The following is a 21,353-nucleotide window of genomic DNA, read 5'->3' as shown; positions in this document are numbered from 1 at the left end:
GAATTTGCACCATGTAAGCACAAGGTCCACTAAAAATAGAACGTTCCTAAAACTACATTTTGACTCCCCTATAAAGAGATGCAGGATTTGCATTACCGTACGATTCTATAGGATGCGAGCTGAGCTTTTGGGGGGGGGGGGTGCGTGTATCCAAAATTGCCATTGCTGACGCTGCCTGGTTTGAGCCTCTATGACAAATGAGTAAAACACATATAAAAAGAGCATATATATATAGGGCCGGATGCTGTGTTCCAGTCCCATACATTAATAGTATATGGTGCACACTGGCTACTGTGCTGTAACTTAATGCTTAATGTAAGTGTGGAACGCCAATTAAACTTGAACAAAGAAAAGGAAACGTTTTTGACAGTCCTTGTTCACAGCAGACATTTCGACCTGTCACAGGAGGAAACTCCCAAGCGTGACATTAAGGATGGCGTGACAGTGAGCCAGCACGCACAGCACCAGGACCCTGAAACCCAAGTGGAATCCCGCCGTCATTCATTTTATTATTTACACCTGTGCGTTTTCCTACTTTCACTTTTTCAAAATGTCCCGACTGTTCAAGGTCTCAAACAAAAGAACGCACACAGTCTGCCACTTTGTGCGACTTGTTCTGGCAGCTCTCGAGCGTCCGCTGGGGTGGATTCTGAGACCCGGAGGTGGGACAGTACGTCTTATTTGTTGGACATCACAATCGGTCGCAGATCCTCTCCAAACCAGAAGAATCGGAAAACACCTCGCTTCTCAAAGCGTCGTATAGCTTTTAGAGCCCTGGTCTCCTCATTCAGGGTCATGGGGTTGGGGTCTGTCCCAGCATGCATTGGGTGGAAGGCGGGGCCGCATGAATTGCAATTGCGCAACACGTCGGACTTGAATCCGGCGGACACTTCTCCCTCTATTTTTAAGAATTCACTTTTTCGACAGTTGAGCTGTTTTCTTTCAGGGCAGGTGCTTTTAATGGGTGACGTCAGCAGAAGAGACGGATGTAACAAAAAACCCCCCCCCCAACACTTTCACTGTAAAAGTTTATTTTGGTAAAATTAAACAACTTGATAATACATCATATACGGACGGTAGACTGCCCACAGCAGAGTTTCACACCTCCAAAGTGACATTAAAAAATAGTGAAGCTGGACTGTACTTTTTTCCCCCACCCCCACCCCCACCTCCCCCCCTCCAAGAATATCATCGTTTGTGTCCTATAAATATTCGGTACAAAAAGAATGAATCACAATATAATGAAAAATATGTGGACAGTTTTGTTTTAAGCCTCCGGAGCAGACCACGGTCACGAAACACAACTGGAACAAACCGCCGCTTACTGGGAAGGCCGAAGCACACACGGCACAAACTCCTGACGTCAAACCAGGAAGACGCTCTGAATCACGGCCTGATTTCCACTCCGTAGTTTCGTCCCTCACCTGGAAGCCAATGCTGTTTTCAGCATTGCGCTGATTGCGACATTTTGCTTCTGTAACCGCTGTGACGTCGAGGCAGAAGACCAATATGCTGCCTTCCAGCGTCGCTTCAATACAACATTTAACAACAAAAGCCTCCGTCTCTGAGCGGGACACGAGGGCGGGGCTGAACAAAACAAAGTGAAGAAACCAGTACATAAGGGAAGCTGTTTGTTTTGGGTTATTTTTTTTTTTTTTGTTTTGTTTTTTTCTCGTCTCAAAGACAAAGCAGCGAGTAAAATCTGTGCCAGGATACCGTTTGGATCCGATTCCCCCCAACCGTGCAGGTACATCGCAGAAAACAGGTACGAGCAGGAAATAATACGCAGCTGACAAACGAGGTCGCCAGCCATTGAAAGACATTCGAGCAACGGCACAATCGGGCTGTGAAAGCAGGGCTGCCACTTTTTTGTCTGAACAAATGAGCCCCAACGCGGCTTTTGTCCAAATGAATTGGAACGCGGCCCGCCGAGCCAAATCCCGAGCTAATGCTGCGTCGTAAAAAAATTGACGCGGCTCCGTTCATGTGCGGGGCCCTCCGCTGCCTCCTGACTTTTGGGTTTATGGATGTGATAATGTGACCGCGTTGCAGCTGCAGCGATTGCGTTGGTCACTAATGACGACTGAGTACTGATGTAATAATGTAGTAATGACACATGCCCAGTCTAGCTGTTTCCCCCTTTTCAGTCTTTATGCTAAGCTAAGCCTTACCTTACAAATATGAGAATGGTATCAATCTTCTGCCTGATGACTGTTGACTCTAATACCACCCCCCCCCACCCCCCATGTTGCATGTAGTCTTTTGATCCTTTATTATTTGACTAAAAACCGCAACCTTTTGGCTCGGGGCGCTTCAACATTCACAAAAAGTGACAGCTCCACTGGGGAGGGGAGGCCTCCCCACATCCCTCATTCTCAATGAAAATACTGTATTCAACACTGTTCAACAACTGTATATCTGAAGTGGTGTTTTGTTATAGAAAAAAGGAAACGAAAGATTTATAGAACTTAGCGTACTTCCAATATAACTCAGTTCAACCACGTTTCTGACACAATATACACGTAATCAAGAGCTAGAAATCTAGAAATGATGCCATGAACATATATCTTCTTTTTGTGTGCAGCACAAAAAAAAAGTCCCTGCCCACCCCCCCGCCCCCAAGAAAAAAAGAAAATCCTGTGTAAGAGAAATCAGTGCATTTAGTCATTTTTACTCTGTGTCCCGAAGAAGGCGATTTTTCAAGCTGAGGGCTGAGCTCCTCTGGAATGGTCCTTTTGTACAAGACAGCAAAAAAAAAAACAACAACAAACAAACCAAAAAAAAAAAAAACGGACAAAAAAGCAAATCACGTAAGAGTCATTAGCCCCCCCCCCCTCCAGTCTCAGCCAACCTACCGGCGTCCGCAGTTCAGCTCGAAGGGCAGCAGAAGGGCACTTAGTCGAAAAAGAAGAAGAAGAAGAAAAAACAACAACTCGTCTTCCCCGCACTCTTCACTTCATATCTGCAGAGGTAAGTGTTTGTGATCCAGTCCTGAAATAACTACACTGGGCTTTTGTTGACTGACCTGCCCCCCCCCCCCCCCCCCCCCCAACGCTTGCCTCCTCACTTTGCCTTGAATGGCACATGTAAAGCCACAAGAAACACTCTGCGAAATGGTTATTTGGTAACCGAGGGAAGAGATTAAAGCACAGCCTGAAAGTATTAAAAGTCAAATTCTCAATACAAAACACTGCCCGATTGTGATTCAAAAGTCCATTCAGGCCTGAAATGAGCCTTTTGAAGAGGGTCACAAGTGGCGGAATTGAAGGGATTTTGGGCTCCACCGTTGTTCGCGTTCCGACATAATTTAGTTCCCGCAGTCAGATATTTGAGACTGCAGTTCCCCTTTTGAAAATGACTTTTTTTCCCCCCCGGATTCCTGTGGGGGGGAAGTCAGGTCAAGGATCAGGTGGCGTTCGTAAACATCCCATTATATGGAATCAGCGTCTGTTCGGTTCATCGTGTCGGAGTGCGTGTCGTTTTCTTAAAGCTCGTCAGCGACGTTCACAAGCCCTAACGCTGAGTTTGTGCTGGTTTGCTGTCCCCGGCTCTGCGTTGGTCAAAATCCTTCCCCGGGCCCGTCTCCTGAAATGGAAGTGAGTGCGTGGTGTCTTTGTTAGGAGAAGTCACTGTCCTCCGCCCCGTACAGGTCAGCTAGTTTCCTGAACCTGGGCCCCCAGTCACTCAGGTAGTGGTAGTCCTGCTCAGCCTCGGATGACGCCGAGCCCAGCGAGCTCAGCGACTCCGCCACCGAGCCCGCTCCCTCGTAGGCGTAGGTGGCCAGCGAGTCGTACGGCGGCGCCGTCGGGTTGCAGTCGTTCTCCAGCACTCTCTGATTGATGAACTCGCGCACGTCCCTGTTGTCCCGCGACGCCACGCTGACCGGCGCCATGATGAGACCGGCGGCGGCGGCCGGGGCCGGGCGGCGGTGCGGCGGGTACAGCAGGGTGTCGGTGGGGATGATGTCGCGCCTTTGTTTGGCGGACTCCTCCAAGGCGGCGGCGGCGGCGTCCGGGTGTCGCAGCGCTCCGATGTCGAAGGCCTGGGTGTCCTCCTCCCCTCCGCCCTCGTCGTTGTAGCTCACCACGTTGTCCCGGACGTCCTCCTTGGAGATGATGAGGGGCTCCTGCTTTCTCTGGCGTTTCAGCGCCGTGAACAGGACCACGATCACTGCGGGAGACAACAGCCGGGAGACGTGGGATCAGACAATTTCACAGTGAGCGGCACCCATCACCCAAAAGGGTGCGGGTAAAACATGGACACGACACGTGGAACTCTACTGCGGCCTTCTGAGTTTTCGGAGAGAGGGGGGGCTCAGCCGTAGGTGATCATGCAGAACATTTGATTGGCTAAGCTCATGCAGGCCAGGTTGAATTGAAATCAAGGAAAGAGCACAGAGCAGAGGCGGAAGTCGAGGTCGGGGAGGGGGGTGGCGAAGGAGCAGGAGAGGCTGAGCTGTGATGTGAAGGGGAGATGGACGGACGCTGAGAGGAAGAGCGAAGGTAAATACGGAGATAAGATATAGACATACAGAAGGGGAGACATTAGTATGGATGAAGTACAGTATGTGCGGGGGGGGGGGGGGGGGGGGGGGGGCAGAGATGTCTGGTGGAAGATAACAAACGCAGAGGAGAAACCAAAATAAAATAGTAATGCGATGGGTGGAGCAATGATGAATACATTCACATGCATATTAGCGCTACTGAAATACTGCAGCTCCGGGCTGCGTTTTCATCACCATGTTAAATGTAATTGGGCTTTTTTCTAAAGGAGCCGTGCTGGGGGCAGGCGTCACCGCTTGGCTCTGCTTTTTGGTACAAATACACAAGTCGCACCACGCGCTTCCTTAAAGGCGGTGCCCTGTCTGCACTCCCTGCTGTAATTTCTTCTTCTCCGGTGTTCATTCCGGGTCGCGAGCACTTGAGTGAACTGTTGCAGCTGAACATGAGCCACAGGCTGCTGCACTGCAGTGGAAACTGCTGGCTATTATATATATCCACATCTCTATTTCCTTACATCCAAATAAAAACGAAAAAAAAAAAAACATCCATGACGGGGGCCGTCGGTGGGAACAACATTGGTACTGATAATCGCTGCTCCAGTTTAGCATTGCTGCGTGCTTTTAAAACTCTCTAATATCAGACATTTAATACGTTTCATGTAAATCTCAAAAATGGAAACAATGTGGGGGGGCGTCCCGGGAACTCTTTGTAGTGTTGTAATGAAAGACGTGCTGCGCTGCGACAGCTTTACATACTCAGCTGTGATTACTGCCACCGTACAGTGCAAACGTGTGTGATTTGGTTATAGCTGCTGATTGTACAGTAGAATAGAGCTGGTGACTAGAGGTTCCTCTAAAACGTTTCAGTGTCGTCTGACTCCCCAGGGAGAGAGAGAGAGAGAGAGAGAGAATTCTCAATCTCCAACTGCTGTACGGTGAACTGGTCATCGCCCACTTCCTCCTCCCCCCTCCTGCAGTTTTCATGCTCGCCTTCAGCGTTCTCGAGCGTGCAGCTGCCGCGGCTGCTTCGACGCGACACGTGAAACGCAAAACACGTGCGTTTGGTCTTGTCTGTAAAACAGTCTGCCGTTAATAACTACTGGATGGAAATGATCCCGGCTCTCTCAGCCCCCCCCCCCCCCCCCCCCCCGCCCCCCGAAGTCGTAGCCGCGAAGCCTTGCGACGACTCCACCTTGGAAGGCATAAATATGTATTTCCCAGCAGCCCGGTGGACTGTGTCCGCTGCATGAATAAGAGGATAAGTGGGGATGCGGTGGCAGATGAGATGCATTCATTTGTGTGTGCTTTGGAAGTGATGAGCGGGCGGCAGACCGGAGCTCTGGGCCAACATTGTTTTCAATCGCAGCGAGCGGGAAAGCACGCTGCGCGCTACATGTTGTGCGCACCCACCCTGCCTATTTTAATTTCAAAAGCAAAATCATCGATTTGTTTTTCTATATTTTGTTTAGATTACCTTTATATGTTTGTTATATTGGCTTTAATAACTGTTCCTTTAAAAATGTTGAGAGGCAGCTCTTTTGGCCTCATCATTGTGTTATTTGTTTATTAAATGCGGCACCGAAAAGTTGATGTCGGACCTTGTTGTTTTGTCGCATTGTGCACAAGCCAGTGAGCAACGGTCTTTGTGTAGAGGGGGACCAGCACTTTCATGGTTAAAGAGTATAAAAAGATGATTTATGAATAGAAAGAATACTGGTATTGAAGTTCTGGTCCCCACAGCACAACAGATGGATGTATTTCCTTCAATTCTTCAAACATAAGGCTTGGACGAATGTCTTCAAATCTTAAATTTCTTACCAAACCAATCTGCACAATTTTAAGTGACTCTTTCTTGGCTCTGTTTGGACCGACATCTTGCAAACTACACGAAAGCAGGCTGGGACAGATATTTTTGAATGTGGCAATCATTACTTTTACATTCGGAGGCTAGGGAGGCTCGAACGCTTTTTATTTTGTCATTATTATTTATTTTGATTATTTCCTATGTTCGGTTTTGAAGGGTTGTGTTAAAGGGGACCTATTCTGCTCACTTCCAGCTCTATATTTTCATTGTGGGACTCCACTAGAGCAGCTCTGCATGATTCACAGTTCAAAAAAGTCATGATTTATCTTCTCCTGGCCCTTCATGCAGCCCCCTCAGTTCACCCAAGCCTTCTCTTTAAGCCCCCCCCCCCCCTCCCTAAAAGCCCACTTTCTTCTGGTTGGCCGGCCAAGTTCCAGAAGTCTTTGGAAGAATTTCCAAAGGCAAACTGTGAACCTAACATTACTAAGCAACGCTGACATCTGGTCTGTGCCTGGAGCAGACCATATAAGGACATCCGTGCCTGTCTGACATCAGATAGACCCGGCGGTTGAAAAAACTGAATCGGAGCGTTCAGAGCAGTCTGCAGCCTGAGCTTTTGGCTCACAGGGATTACTTTGACATACCTTTACCTCATTATTTGGCAACTTTGGCAACGTTTAGTGTGAATATCCGACATTGTAACATTATATGATTATATTATGACAGAAAATAAGGAAAAGCATAATAGGTCCCCTTTAAGATTCGGTTGTAGTTGTATTTAATTTGTATTTTTATGTATTTTGCACATGTTATATTACATTGTTATATGTTGCATGTGACATGAGGTTGCTTCACGATAAAAAAACATTTGACATTTGAAGGCAAGCCCTATGATTATACACAACAGCTTTTGTTTTATTTTGACCTGTGGCTCATAACTAGGGATTTTTTTTTCTTTCAAAATGGCACAGAAAAATGTCATAATGCAACCATGACATAATTCTCTTTCTGAGACAACTGAGCAAACTGCACCCGCCGAGGACGATAAGGATATGCAACAATCTGCGCTGATACCGTCCTTATTAAGCGAATCGGTCACGATGTAACTGATCCACATTAGCTACAGTTTCTTTTCCCATTGTCACCACGAAATGTTGTGTTTCTGCTCCTGCATCACTTGCACTCATTCAGTCACGGTGGGCTGCCAACTCACTCAGTTTGTGGTGTTACATAAAAATGATTCCAATGAGACCCATGCAGGGAGGTAGAAACGTTTTCATTTTGAAAATAAAAGAGGAGTGTACTGGTATCGGATCGCTACACGGTATTGGCTGATACCCTGAGATGAACTGTCCCGTTGACGGTGAAGTATGACGATGAAAAGCAGTCGACCCTCTGATCCTCCGGGGGAAGGTTTGGCAATTTCTTACTATTTTTGCTTGAAAACTACTGAAAATGACTCAGATGCCCATTATTTTTCTGCCGACCTACTATATTGGTGGGACTGAACACTGTGGTGGACATTGCACACAACTCACACAACGTTTTTTGCATTTTCCAATACTTACTCAGCAGTATGATGGCACACAGGAGGATGGCGATGAGCGCGCCGGTGCTGAGACCAGGAGAGCTGCTCAGGGCCTCCGCGTTACACAGCTCCATGTTGCCTTCGCGGTCACAGGTGCACACCCTCACGGTGAGGGTGCCCGTGCTGCTCTGCATGGGGTAGTCGCCGTCGGTGATCACCACGGGCACCAGGTAGATGCTCTGGTGAAGGCGGCTGTAGCTAGCGCGGCGCGTCAGGATGCCGGCAGTGTTGTCTGAGTAGAAGAGAGTTCAGTTAGAATGTCGCCGTAGCACTCCTGCAGCGCGCGGCGCTTCTGACACTTTGCCTCACAGCAGAGGTGTGAATAAAAAACAGGAAAATGAAGTCAACTCATTCTATATACTGTATGGAACTGTTGGGTCTCTGTAATAACATTATAAAGAGTCGGTCTAGACCTGCTCTATTTTGTTAAGTGTCATGAGATGACTTTGTTGTGATTTGGCGCTATATAAATAAAATTGAATTGAAATTGAATATATCACTGAGGAGACAAAGCACGGGGACGAATCTTGGAACTATCAAGCAGGGCTGGGTGACGGGGTAGATTGCTTGTACGCTGGTTCAGTGAATACAGGATCACAGCCAGACACGGTATGTACTACCTGGATTTCCAGCATCTGTAGCGATCGGCAAGAAGGAAACAGAAGTCTCCACACCCTCGAGAATTGATTTCTGCTTTTTTATAGGTCTTGAAAGAGGGATGTGCACCCCCACTTTTTATTTATACTAGAAAAAGGCAAAGAACTACAGTGGCAACGGCCACTATAGACTGGCAGAATCAACTGTAAACAACGCTGCTGCATTGGTTTATTGTTTAATGCCTGTTCCATATCATTTAAGTGATTAATATTAAAGGTCCCATATTGTAGAGAGTGAGATGTCCGTGTCTTGTTTGATTATAAAGCAGGTCTGGGTGCTGTATAAATACTGTGAAAGCATCAAAACGCTCAGTCCACACAGCCCGTATTCAGACGCTGTGCCTTTAAACAAGCCGTCAGGACTTCCGTAAGGTTGTGATGTCACAACTATACAGTCACCGCCCCCAGCAGGTCATCTGCCCCAGGCACAGCACCACCCACAGTTTGTCTCAAACGGCTTGTTTCAGACAGAGGGGGGGACTGAGGGGCTGCATGAAGGGCCAGGAGAAGATACATAAGGACTTTTTTCAACTGTGAATCATGCAGAGCTGCTCTAGTGGAGTCCCAGAATAAAAACACAGAGCTGGAAATGAGCACGATATGGGACCTTTAAGGCACTTGTGTCAAATGTCAAGTGTCACCCACCTCCATTGTCTCGGACGGTGAAGTTGCTGCGGTGGGTCCCCTCGGGGGCCAGGCTGAAGAAGAACTTGTGTCCCGCTGACGGCTCGTCGGCATCGACTGCACTCACTGTCTGGATCCGCTGTCGGAGACACCAAACGCCATTAACGCGATAACCTCCCGGTGGAGTTAAGTGAATTAAGAGCAGCGAATGAGTGGGGAAAAAAGAATGGCGGGGTTAAAGGTTCCTTTCGCAGCGGCAGCACACACTGCCGTCCTCACCGTCTGCGCTGTGAAGGTGCCAACAGAACAGCTCGGATATTATCAGGATCACTGCCGCCTGCGCTAAATAAGCCATTGATATCTCTGTCAACAACGCAACTCATGAGATAATATATTACACCGAAAAACCACACTAAACACTAAAGCTGGGTTTACTGAAACATTTGATACTTAACTTACTATATACAGGTTTCTGATACATATTGTAGTTGAAGTTTCTCTGGTGTGTTTTTTTATTGTCCCCCACAGTGTAAATTTGTCACCACTGGGATCCATTGTAGCCGACTGAACTCAGGCTGAGCACAGCTGCTGTTCTCCGTGCAGAGGCACCCTACAAAGCTACAACTAGCTTTCAAGTCTGCCGTGGGTGAGATCTTTGTATGAAGGGAAAAATTCGGAAACCCTGACTTCAGTGTGGAATATGGGCTTCAGTCACCAGGGTTGACACGTTTCTGTGCCGATACCAAAACAATGAGATATTTTGATATCTTTGTTCCAGGAAATTAAAATATGTTTTAACAACAAGAATAATCATCAAAAAGTGTTTTTGAGTAGGTTAGACTGTATCCTCCATATGTTTTCTTTTTGTTTTTAATTTCTTAGCACCGAATAGCAGACAGATGAAGTTAGCGACTAGCATTTAGCAGCTAAAGAGACAGACACCTTTTCTCATGAGTTGGCGGAGACCAAAAACAGGGCCAAAAACTGTTTAAACTACTGTCATAATACCTTAAGGTCAAAAAAATAAAAATAAATAAATAAATAAATGAATGAATGTAGCTTTGCCATAGAAATAAATACATATGAATGCACTGCAGGGGCCTCTGGTGACTGTATGTTCCTGTCGTTTCTCAGCTGGGGACTCTCTCTCTTTCTCTCTCTCTCTCTATATATATATATATTTATTTTTACTTTATAACCACAGTCTTGTTTAATTGAATGGGAGACACTAGCTGAGAGATTAACGGCTTTAAGAAATAGTTGTGCCAATAACACATACACATGCGCGCGCACACACAGACGCCGAACAAATCCGCTGCCGGAGGGAAGCAGCGGAGGATATCCAGCAAACAAATACCGATGATTAACACTGATGGACAGATGAAAGGGCAGAGGAATTAAGGGATGAAAAAGGATGGCGGGATGACAGGGATGTGAGGAGACCAACGGCGGCAAGCCACCGTACTGAAGAATGTCAAGACGATGTGTGTGTGTGTGTGTGTGTGTGTGGGATCAGCATAGCGTGGCTGTACCTAATTGTGTTTTGTTGTTATATTTAACCTGTTACGTGTGTGTGTGTGCATGTGAGATTACACATACAGATTTGTGTTTTTATTCAATCAATTGTTGCATGATATCAGATGCATGATATGTTTGTGTGTGTGTGTGTGTGTGTGTAAAACCCCTATTTTCAATATTCCCCCATGTGAAAGCTCCTGTCAGCGTCCTTGACAGATTAGCTTGTCAGCCACCACAAAAGAAGAAACCGAGTGGTGTCCAGGAGCGCAGCCAATCAGCTTCACAGCTGCAGGAGTGTGTGTGTGTGTGTGTGTGTGTATACATGTGCGCACGTATAAGCTTGTGTGCTTTAATCACATTAGTTGCATCCCATACAGTATGTGACGAATCATATCAAGAGGTATTACAGCAGAGTACAATCACACTAAGTGCTGTTTAAAGCATTCAAATTCACAGCTTTGACTGACAAAATATCCAATGTTACAGAGGTCTGACAAAGTCAAAGCTGTTCCCCATTGGACAGCGAAGCCAAGGCAATTGGGAGGCTTGAGGGGAAGCTAATTAAAAATGATCTATGTCAATATTTTCACTGGTTCATTGGGCGGGTGGCACAAAACAGCAGGAAATACAAGGCAGCTCTCCATTCGAAAAAAAGCCTAAAAATCCCTCCAAACCAGGAAAAACAAAGTGTTCCTGAGTCGTGTAGACTTTTCATATAGTAAGTGACGCACTTGTGTGTTTCTGAAGTAAAAAATCTTATACGTGTCATATAAAGACGGGAGACATGTTCGCCTATATCCATCAAATGTCACAAAAATACCTAAAACGACAATCTCACTGAGTCAGAATCTTCCAGCTACACCTTCACGCAAGTCATATCATATTTATCACTAGTTCCCGAATCGGCTCCGGTGTTCTGAAGCAAGTACGTCATGAAGAATAAGACGTGCTAAAGTTAGTGGGCTCCAGCTGTTATTTCGATGTGTCACACTCATCCAATCAACACTTATTATTAATGTTGTAGCGGGCTGTGAACATTTGCAATGAGCTATTAATTACCACCCAGCAAAAGGGAACTGTGTCCAAGTTTCCTGCCGACAAAATGCAAATTTTAAAAGATAAACACCGAAATGGATTTTAAAAGGGCCTCGATGCGCGGATTTACAACAGAACCCCAGCCGCAGGCTTGGTTGGACAGCCAATCCTGACGCTTCTCAATCCTGATTAAATTTGATTGGAAGGACAACGTACACCGTACCTCAGTAGATAGTGACTTGATTAAAAGATACATTCACCACTCCTCCTGCCTATATATCTAAGCTATACAGTGTAATATCCACATGAAGTGATAAAGGTGTAGTACCTGACCAGCCTTCGTCCTCTCACAGACGAAGGTTTCGTAGACGGTGGCGAAGGTGGGGGCGTTGTCGTTGATGTCCAGCAGGCGGATGTAGATCTGAACGTGGCTGCTCTGGCGGGGATTATCTGGAGGGCAAACGCAGAAGAGACTTAAAGACTTCATGCCGGGGGGAGAACTTAGCACGCTGTAAGCTATCTGGCGCGACCCCAACCAGTCTACTGAGAGCTACCACTGAGCCTTGTACTCCTGGTCACACATGGTGTCTTTAACCTCTGACCTCGCGCATAAACGTAAAAAAAAGATGAAATATGAGAATGTGAAAGAAAACAAAATCCATTTTTTTAAGATGGAATACACAAAGTGTTTTTAGCCTGTATCCAAGTCGTTGGTTTATAGAGTCCTGGAACCTTCACAGCATGCCTCTGGTCAAGCCAGGAAACCAATGAAGCTCCATATTCACACTTGTTTGTATAATACTGGTACTGATGGGTCATGCTCGTAGCCACACCTAGTTAGTGACACATTTATGTACATGTCTATTAACCTTTTCTTTTACTGTTTTAGCCTAGTGTTCGGCGCATTCGGTTTCTCAGCCAAAGAAAGCGTCTAAACAGTTAAAGCAGACCGTTTCAATGTGTGCATGAATCATTAGCCGACTTCGATTTTGGAACTTTGTAGCCAGAAATAAGTCAAACCTGACAATCGGTAAATAATTAACGGCAGACAGCCAAAACACTACTGCTGGTGGTGTTTGTACGTACATGAAGTATGTCGTTGGTGTTGTAAGGTTATGAGATATCCACGTTCGAAATATGTGCCTCCATCCCAATACAATGTAGATGACTGATAATGAATTTTGTTTCTGCTCCTCGTGTCATTGAAAATGATTTCGCAAAACAGGGTCCCAGCTATTCAGACAACCTGCAGACTTAGAGGCAGATATCTCAGAACCTGGACTGAAAGTATCGACGTGGTTTTAAAAGAACTGACCTTTCACTGTTTCCCAGCCGGTCCTGACACTATACTACTGGCCATTGAATTCCCTCCATGATCAGTAACTGTGATTTTATCTGGCTCCATACATTCTCTCCTCTGCATCAATACATCACTACACTACACCCCCCGCCCCGCCCCCCCCCCCCCAACCCCCGCTGCACTTACTGAATTCGGTGGCGATGATTGAAATATTATGCCAGGCAGTCTCCTCTCTGTCCAGGCTCTTGAGGAGGAACACCGATCCGTTCCCCGGATGCACGTTGAACAGGCGGTCCATGTCAGTCCGGCGGTCGATGGAGTACCTGTAATAGGTCAGACAGCAAGAAGTTAAGCCAGTGGGAGGGAAGAACCACAGTTACCCTTGTATCTATGCAGCCATACAGGGAGTCACCGCAAGGGGGAGAATAATTGATTTCTCTCAGTCTGTGATGGAGGAGAGCCGTGGAGTCATTGTAGACATGTTTAAAGCCTTTAAAGCTATTGAAGGCGCAATATGAGCTCATAAACTTTGCATTACTCTGGGCCCGAACTGCTGAGTGAGGCTGTTTTGTTGCTTCCCACGAGATCTTGTGTGGTGTAAAATGTGCCACTCGCCTTCTGGCCAGATGAAACAAGAGCACAATGTTTTTTTGGGTTTTTTTTTTTTTAATCATCCAAGCGAAACCCTATTAGTTACAGAAAGGACTTCAACAGCTACAGGCCGGTGGCACTGACATCGCACCTGATGAAGACCCTGGAGAGGCTGGTCCTTGTCCACCTCTGCCCCCTGGCGAGCCTGACCATGGACCCGCTACAGTTTGAACCGGGCATCCTCCACAGATCACTCACTCACCTGGAAAAGGCACTGGGAGAATCATGTTCTTTGATTTCTCCAGTGCCTTTAACACCATACAGCCCACGCTTCTGAGGGACAAGGTGGAGCGCAAAGGGGTGGACCAGCACCTCACAGCATGGACTCTGGACTACCTCACCAACCGACCACAGTATGTGCGGATACAGGACTGTGAGTCCGACATGGTTGTCTGCAGCATGGGGGCCCCGCAGGGAGTGGTCCTGGCTCCCTTCCTCTTCACCCTCTACACGGCAGACACACAACTCAGCCAACTGCTACCCGCAGAAGTTCTCTGATGACTCCGCAATTGTCGGCCTCAACACAGATGGGGGCGACAGGGAATACAGAGAACTGACCCAGGACTTTGTGGACTGGTGCCGGCGGAACCGCCTCCACGTATACGTGGGGAATACCAAAGAGATGGTGGTGGACTTCCGCCGGTGCAAACGCACCCCTCCCACACCAGTGAACATCCAGGGAATGGACATTGAGATGGTGAAATCTGACAAGTACCTGGGTGTTCACCTGAACAATGAACTGGACTGGACTGACAACACAACTGCACTGTACAAGAAGGGCCAGAGCAGACTATCTGCTCAGGAGACTCAGGTCTTTTGGAGTGCATATCAGCTGCCGACAGGAAGAAACTGGACAGACTGATTAGGAAGGCCAGCTCTGGGATGCCCCCCCCCTAGACTCAGAGAAAGGCGCATGACGGCTAAGCTATCATCCCTGAGGGAGAACATGTCCCACCCCATGCAGGACACTCTGGCAGCACTGGGCAGCGCCTTCAGTGACAGGCTGCTTCACCCGCGGTGTGTGAAGGAGAGGTACCGCAGGTCTTTCCCCCCCGGCTGCTGTCAGGCTCTACAATCAGACCTGCTCCCAGTAGACCACACACACACACACACACACACACACCGGAATGGACAATACACATATTTCTGAATGCATAACGAATGATGCAATGCAGTACAATCCCTTCACCTTTATTTCTTTCGTTCTGTGAATTTGTAAATTATAGTTGTTTCTTAGTTTTAGTAGCTTTATTCTTTATTGTTTTTATTTATCATATCTTGATTTTCTATTTATGTCTCTTGTTATTGCACTATCCTGTATGCTGCTGTAACAATGCAAATTTCCCCGCTGAGGGATTAATAAAGGATTATCTTATCTCTTAAATGCTTCCATGGAGGATAAATAACATAATAAGTACCGTGTGCCACAGTAAGAAAACATTACATTACATTAACCCACGTCTTCCCTAAAACCAGAATCTGGCACCCAAAACAAATTATAGTATAGAGTTGAAGTCAGGATGTAGCCTAGCCTAGCCAAGTTCAACAAGTACACCTACCAAGCAAGTTTGTTTAACCTGCAAATAAACAGTAATGCTCACTGTTTCCCCCTGTGTTCTGCTTTTATGCTAAGCTAGCTAGGCTAACCAATGTCCTGACTCCGGCTTCGTACATGAGATGCATGAGATTCCTTTAGGGTGTGTTCCGAGTGAACGCGAGGTGTTGCTCCAAGTGGTGCCAATGGACGCGAAGGTGAGTTCACACAAGTTGTTCAACTTCCAGCCAGAAAAGTCTTAAAAGTTGTAAAATCACATAGTCTACATTCGCCGTTTACTATTTTATGAGGCTTTTTCTTGCCATTCAACCATTGCAATGCCAGGGCTCACCTCCCCACATGCAAACCACCAAAGCAAGTTCCCCTCAGACACACTCACAAAATTACGTGAGGACCAAAATCGTCTCCTCCTTCGACCTCCTAAGTGAATTCTTAACCAAACGATTCCGTACAAACTGTGATCTGTAAGGTTGGGGAGGGGGGGGGGGCAGACTTTGCCGCACTGGAAGCTACTGCATTGTGCCCCCCCCTCGCCCCGTTCAATCTTACTGTAGTCTGTTCAAAACATCACAGCTACTTGAAAATATCTTCCCACTGTCTGCGGACTGCTCACAGAGCCTTCTCTATTTTTGAACTAGTTGCTGCATTCAGCAGCTATTCGCGGCTTCACAGCACTCCATAGATAATAGAACTGAGATGCCTTCGCCTTTTGTCTTTTTTTTGCCCGCCTGCCTGTCAAAGTGGATGCAAATTGCTCTATGAACAGGAGCCGCACATTGCACTGTACGTGAACACTGTCTGCGTCAAGGCTGGCCTCACTATACACTCCAAAATATAACATCAAACCGCCATCAGCTGTTAATTATGTACCGTTCAATCTTAATTATTGTTTTTTCCGCAGAGAGATATACGAATCGAGAGGAAAACACTGCCTCAGTACATCCAGGCTCCATCATAATTAGAAAGCACTCAACGGTAAAATAATAGTTCACTGACACAATGTGAATAGATGATACAGTCACATACACAAAGGCACAAACACAGGGATAATTGGAGTGAGTGTGTGTGTGTGTGTGTGTGTGTGTGCCCCCTCATGACATATCATTTTAAGAGAACTCCATGGTTCCGTGCTTGTTTTAATTGGAATATGTTTCTCATCAGTTTGCCTGCTTTAAATGGAGAGAAATGAGGGCTCCGTCCCGCCTGCCACACAGCTCACCTCCTGTGAGTTTATAACACACTCCTCCGTCCATTTTCAGTTCAATCCCACGGCTCTCTGTGTTTACAAATGCACCATTTTCTAGGCTTCATATCAAGTCGTTCGCCGCGGACCTGCTCCTTCGTTTTTTTTTTTGTTTGGGCAGTGACGAAATAAAATGGCTTTCCAAGATCAGGAAAGTTTCGACCTATCCTTGCGCCTCCTAATCAATACCCACCGCAGCACAGCAAATTACAGAGGGCTTCAGGCGCTTTTATTTTGTAAACATCCGAAACTTCCCTGGATGCACTGATGCCGTCTGATTATTGGACTAACGGGAGAGCAACAGAGCTCAAACCACCCTAATGCCAGGCATCAATAATGAACAGCGCTGCGGTAGGGTTTAAATATAGCCCGTAGGTGCAGGTTTCGGTTGCGCGTTGTACTCAGCAGTTTTTCACACACAGCTGTATAGTCCGCAGACGGCTTGGTTTCTAATCTTAACAGTGATCACGACACCACCTATCTTTTAACCCACTTCAAATTCCTCCTCTGCTCTGCTTCCCCCCTTTTACAGACTCTTTATCAGAACTCCTCGCAAGCACTTTAGAGAGTCGACGCCCATTTGAAGTCGAACTTCATCCAACTGCAACGTAGTCTTGCTGGGGTTTCTGAAATAGCAGGAACAGGCTTCCCGTTTTCAGTCTGATATGAGGAGGGATTGCTTTGAGCTCCGACTGGCATCAAAAATAATGTCTAAGTGATTGCTCGTTTTTTTTTTTTTTTTTAGAGACGGCTCAACTCAGAGTCATTTCCTGTTTCCGTGTCAGGTGGGTATCGCCACTGCCCCGCCCCCTTTAGGAGACTAACGGCAGGTCCTAAGTCTGAGAAGTGAACGTGAACGAGCACAGATTACGACCGATTCTGATACTGAATTTTGGAGGGTGGGGGGTATTATAAGACGGATAAAACGAGCTGCAAAATCAGGTGGCGGAGACAGGAAGTGTATACGATTTCATACCATTGTCGCAGCTTGCAATGCGCCATCTTCTGTTATAGAGGATCTTTGGTGGTACTGAAGACTGAGGACCATTTAGCACCCAAACTGGCTAATGCTGACATTTGCTGGTAAACTTTTAGGCCGTTTCATGTGCTACTCGCTGAGATATTTAGCCTGCAAACTGATGCTGATGCTTCCTCTGTGGATGTTTGCTTGGTAGCTCAAGGTACAATACAAGACATGCCCTTATTTGTAGACATGAAGGGGACATTCATTAGAAAGCTAACATAGGTTAACGCAGGCTGTCACATCCCCGTTAAGTGGCACACCACGGATTCACTGTATTTGTCCCGATTTCTCTAAATCCGGAAGTCAGCAGGACATTTCTGCACTTAGGGTTTATTCTGGCTCAGGTTTCTGGTTTCTTATTTTATCATATTTCTATATAATTGAAAAAAAAAAAGAAAAAGAGTGAGTTGGTGGTAATCTAGATAATACATGTCAATCCACCAGAAAACCCCAAACCCAAAATATAGTTGACAGAAGCTGTAGTCCATAAATGGAAACTAAAGTTGGATTTTACGCAATTTGCTAAAACCATTGCTCACTTGGACATGGGAACATCAGCAAATACCTCATAAAATGATAAAGAACACTGTGAATCTAATCTACAGTCAAGGGAATGTAGGAAATGAACTGAAAGTCCAGTGAGACTGGAGCTATCTTTGACATCTAATCTAGTAGTTTAGGATTCTAGGGATTCATCGGTTCATTTTCTTGCCTTATTAGTTCATAAAAATGATACAAATTAGACTGCCTTACTTGACCATGCTGCGAGCTCCATCTGGGTCCATGGCGCTGACCGAGCCCACGCCCACGCCCACCGCGGCGTCCTCCTTCACCTCCATCAGATAGCTGGCCTTGTCGAACAGCGGCGGCTCGTCCACGTCCTCCACGCCGATCCGAACCGTGGCCACGTCTTTGGAGCCCGCAGACATGAAGCGAGGATCCACCTGGGTGTTCTGGACCTGGATCTCCACTGTGTAAGACGGCTTCTTCTCGTAATCCAAAGGCTGCAGGGGCAAAGAGGAAAAAAAACTAAATCTCTGGTTCAATCCCCAGCTCCTCCTGTCCACATGTCGTCCTTGGGCAGCGGCGCTGAAACCCCAAATTGCTCCCGACGGTCAGGACGGCGCCTTGCACGGTAGCTCCCTGCCATGTGTGCGAGTGCGTGAATGAGTTGCAAATTGTAAAGCACTTTGGATAAAAGCGCTAGTACCATTTATTTGGGGCCGAGTGGGCAGTGTGCAAGGAGGTCAGACCTTTTTGCAACTGAACTTCCTGCTGCTGGAAATGAGGTTGACCAGACCTTGTGGGCTGGAAACCAAAATAACGCAGCAGAATAATAAATGACTGATTAGAGCAGCTTCATACGTTGGTGACCCATTATTGAGATTTAGCCAGCAAATACAAATTTGGATACGTTTTGTGGTGACGAGTGGTCATTTTGGATCTGTTATATGGGACATACAATACCAATTGATTGATTGTAAGAAGAATTTTTGTAGTATTATGACAAAACAAGTTAAATAAGGAGTTAGACTAGCCTAAAATTCAGACTGAATTGCATTTATATCATTTTGCATTACATATTAAAAGAAAAGACGGGACCGACGAGCCCAAACACAAAGAGAGTCTGTGTAGGTTTACGTACTATTTCGTGTGTAGCAGCAGGCTTGATCCTGTGCAGAACACCCCATTTACACGTAATCCAGCAAGGGAATTATTTGATTTCACATATAATCTGACTTGATAACTGCAAAGTTGAGCTTCAAGGGCAGGGGATTCATGGAACGTACGGACACATCCCTTTTATTGTTTCAGGGCTACCGACTGTCTGAATGATAAAGGAACCAAAAGAACGGAACATGCTGTTACAGAGGAAGATCTACCGTTTATAAAAAATGTGACATAAAGCAGACTGATTCAATCTGATGAGAAATGATAATGGTGGCTGTTGTTGTCTTTTTTTCTTTTCCCAACAAGAACAAAGCGTCAGATTTACTTCCTTGAAGGAATCCTGAATATTGTCTTTATCTCGTACCCAGCTGACAGACAACCATTACCTCTTTGTTGAAGCCCGCAGACTTCCTTGGGTCGTGTCAGCAGGGGGAACAAAGAACAAAGTTCTAAATATCAATTGGGATTGCGCATCGGTAAACACGCGCGCGCTCGGCGAGGACGCCGTGATTCATTTCTGAAATCCGGCAGCAGAAAAAGTTCCAGTCCTGCGTATTAGTTCGTGCTGCGAAAGGCTTGGACTGGGGGTTGTGGAGGTAAAGATGAATAATTTTAATTTGGTTTCTTTCATCTGTCAAGCATGCACAGGCTTTGCATATTTAACGGTACGAGTAAAACAGAGTACGTGGGCAGGGTCCTTATGAGCCGAGAGTGTGGGATCTGCTGAGTCACTGCTTTAGAATTAATTTGATTGAGCCAATGCCGTGAGAGAAATATCAAGATAATTAAAAGCCAGCCTCGTTGGAGCATGGGCATTAGGAGAGCAACAGATCCCACAATATTTACAATAGGTGCATTTTGACTATACGAGTGGAGTTTATTCTGCTGCTATTTCACTTGCTTTCATATTATATCATTATATTATATATATATTTTTTCCATTATTCTCGTTTGTAAATCTGGCTGTCACATTAGCGCTTCGCAAATAGTTTGATACATGTGATTCTCCTCCTAACTCTCACCTTGCTGACGGTGATGACCCCCTCCTGGGTCTCTTTGTCGGTGGAGATGTCGAACATGTCTATGCCGTCTCCGCTCACAATGGTGAAGTACATCTCGGCGTTCTTCCCGATGTCTCTGTCGCTGGCTTTAATTCTCCCAACTGGAGTGCCGGACTTGGACGACTCGGGAACCCGGAACTGGTAAATACCTGAAAAACACACACAGGGAAACAGGTCATGTCAGTCAGGCACCTGGCTGTACGGCCGGCGCCACTTTTATGCAAGTAATGTGTGGAACCATTTTTTTTGCACTTTGTTGCAAAAGTGGAGCTGCAAATGTCTGACTTCAGCACCCTCAGCAGAAGTAAAAAAAAAAAAAAAAAAAAAGACAGTGCTGCATTGCGTACCAACTAATCCCCCCCCCAAAATTGGTTGGGAACCATCTGGGCCAGGCCACCTGCTAGATTGCGTTATTTTCATGGCCTGCGTTAATTCCTCAAAGATAAGGCCACACTGCAAAAATGCGGTTTATCTGTGCAGCGAGGCGGCGGGTGGGTGGGTGGGGGTTCCAGGGCTGAGGGCTTTGGCAACACAAAAAAAGATGATGAACTTTTGCTGCAACCCGTGACGTGACGACATTCGGCAAGGTGCAGCATTGGCCGATCAAATACACACAAGCGCACATCCCTGGTGGATCCCTCTGCAATCTTGTGACCGTGGTGATGAAAGACAAAAACAGTTCTGCGTTGTTTGGAAGCAGGGCGGTTGCTTTATTTTTGCCAGCCGGCTTTTATCCATTTCTGCAACTTTAAAGGTGCACTGTGTAGCTGTGTTGCATCCATAGCTTGCGGCCTTTTTCTTTGCCGCGTGTCTCGGCTCGCTACCGCCACCTGCACGTAAGCGGAATAGCACGGAACCAATGGCAGGAATGCGTATTGCGTCACGATTAAAAACAAAACAGGCACCCGCAAAAAGGTCCACCGGGTACTTTAAAAGCCCGAACTGCATCCTGGAAGCATGCATGACTGCCGACCGCAGCGTCGTTCTTGATTCAATCAGCAGATGGCGCTAAAGTGAAGCACTCACATCCCTACACACAGTGGCTTTAATGATTCCGAGAAACCTGTGTACGTTGACGTCCCTATGTATTTCGGCGATTAAATCCATTGTAAGGGGGCACAA

General features: G+C 46.4%; 1 protein-coding gene across 2 annotated transcripts in view; it reads right to left on the bottom strand.

The window, feature by feature from the left end:
- Positions 1 to 3,616: 3,616 nt before the first annotated feature.
- Positions 3,617 to 21,353, bottom strand: part of LOC139296873 (cadherin-6-like) — a 38,096-nt gene continuing 20,359 nt past the window's right edge. The window contains exons 5-11 of one of the 2 annotated variants that reach the window (XM_070919433.1): positions 20,193 to 20,380; positions 18,253 to 18,503; positions 13,209 to 13,349; positions 12,055 to 12,199; positions 9,195 to 9,312; positions 7,874 to 8,125; positions 3,617 to 4,170 (exon numbers count right to left, since the gene is read on the bottom strand). In XM_070919433.1, coding sequence (XP_070775534.1) covers positions 3,617 to 4,170; positions 7,874 to 8,125; positions 9,195 to 9,312; positions 12,055 to 12,199; positions 13,209 to 13,349; positions 18,253 to 18,503; positions 20,193 to 20,380 — 1,649 coding nt within the window. The remainder of the gene's footprint in view (positions 4,171 to 7,873; positions 8,126 to 9,194; positions 9,313 to 12,054; positions 12,200 to 13,208; positions 13,350 to 18,252; positions 18,504 to 20,192; positions 20,381 to 21,353) is intronic. The other variant, XM_070919434.1, reaches the window with a different exon arrangement.

This window comes from Enoplosus armatus, chromosome 14, assembly GCF_043641665.1.
Source record: "Enoplosus armatus isolate fEnoArm2 chromosome 14, fEnoArm2.hap1, whole genome shotgun sequence".
In the NCBI taxonomy this organism is placed as follows: domain Eukaryota; kingdom Metazoa; phylum Chordata; class Actinopteri; order Centrarchiformes; family Enoplosidae; genus Enoplosus; species Enoplosus armatus.
This window is presented reverse-complemented; position numbering and strand designations above follow the sequence as displayed.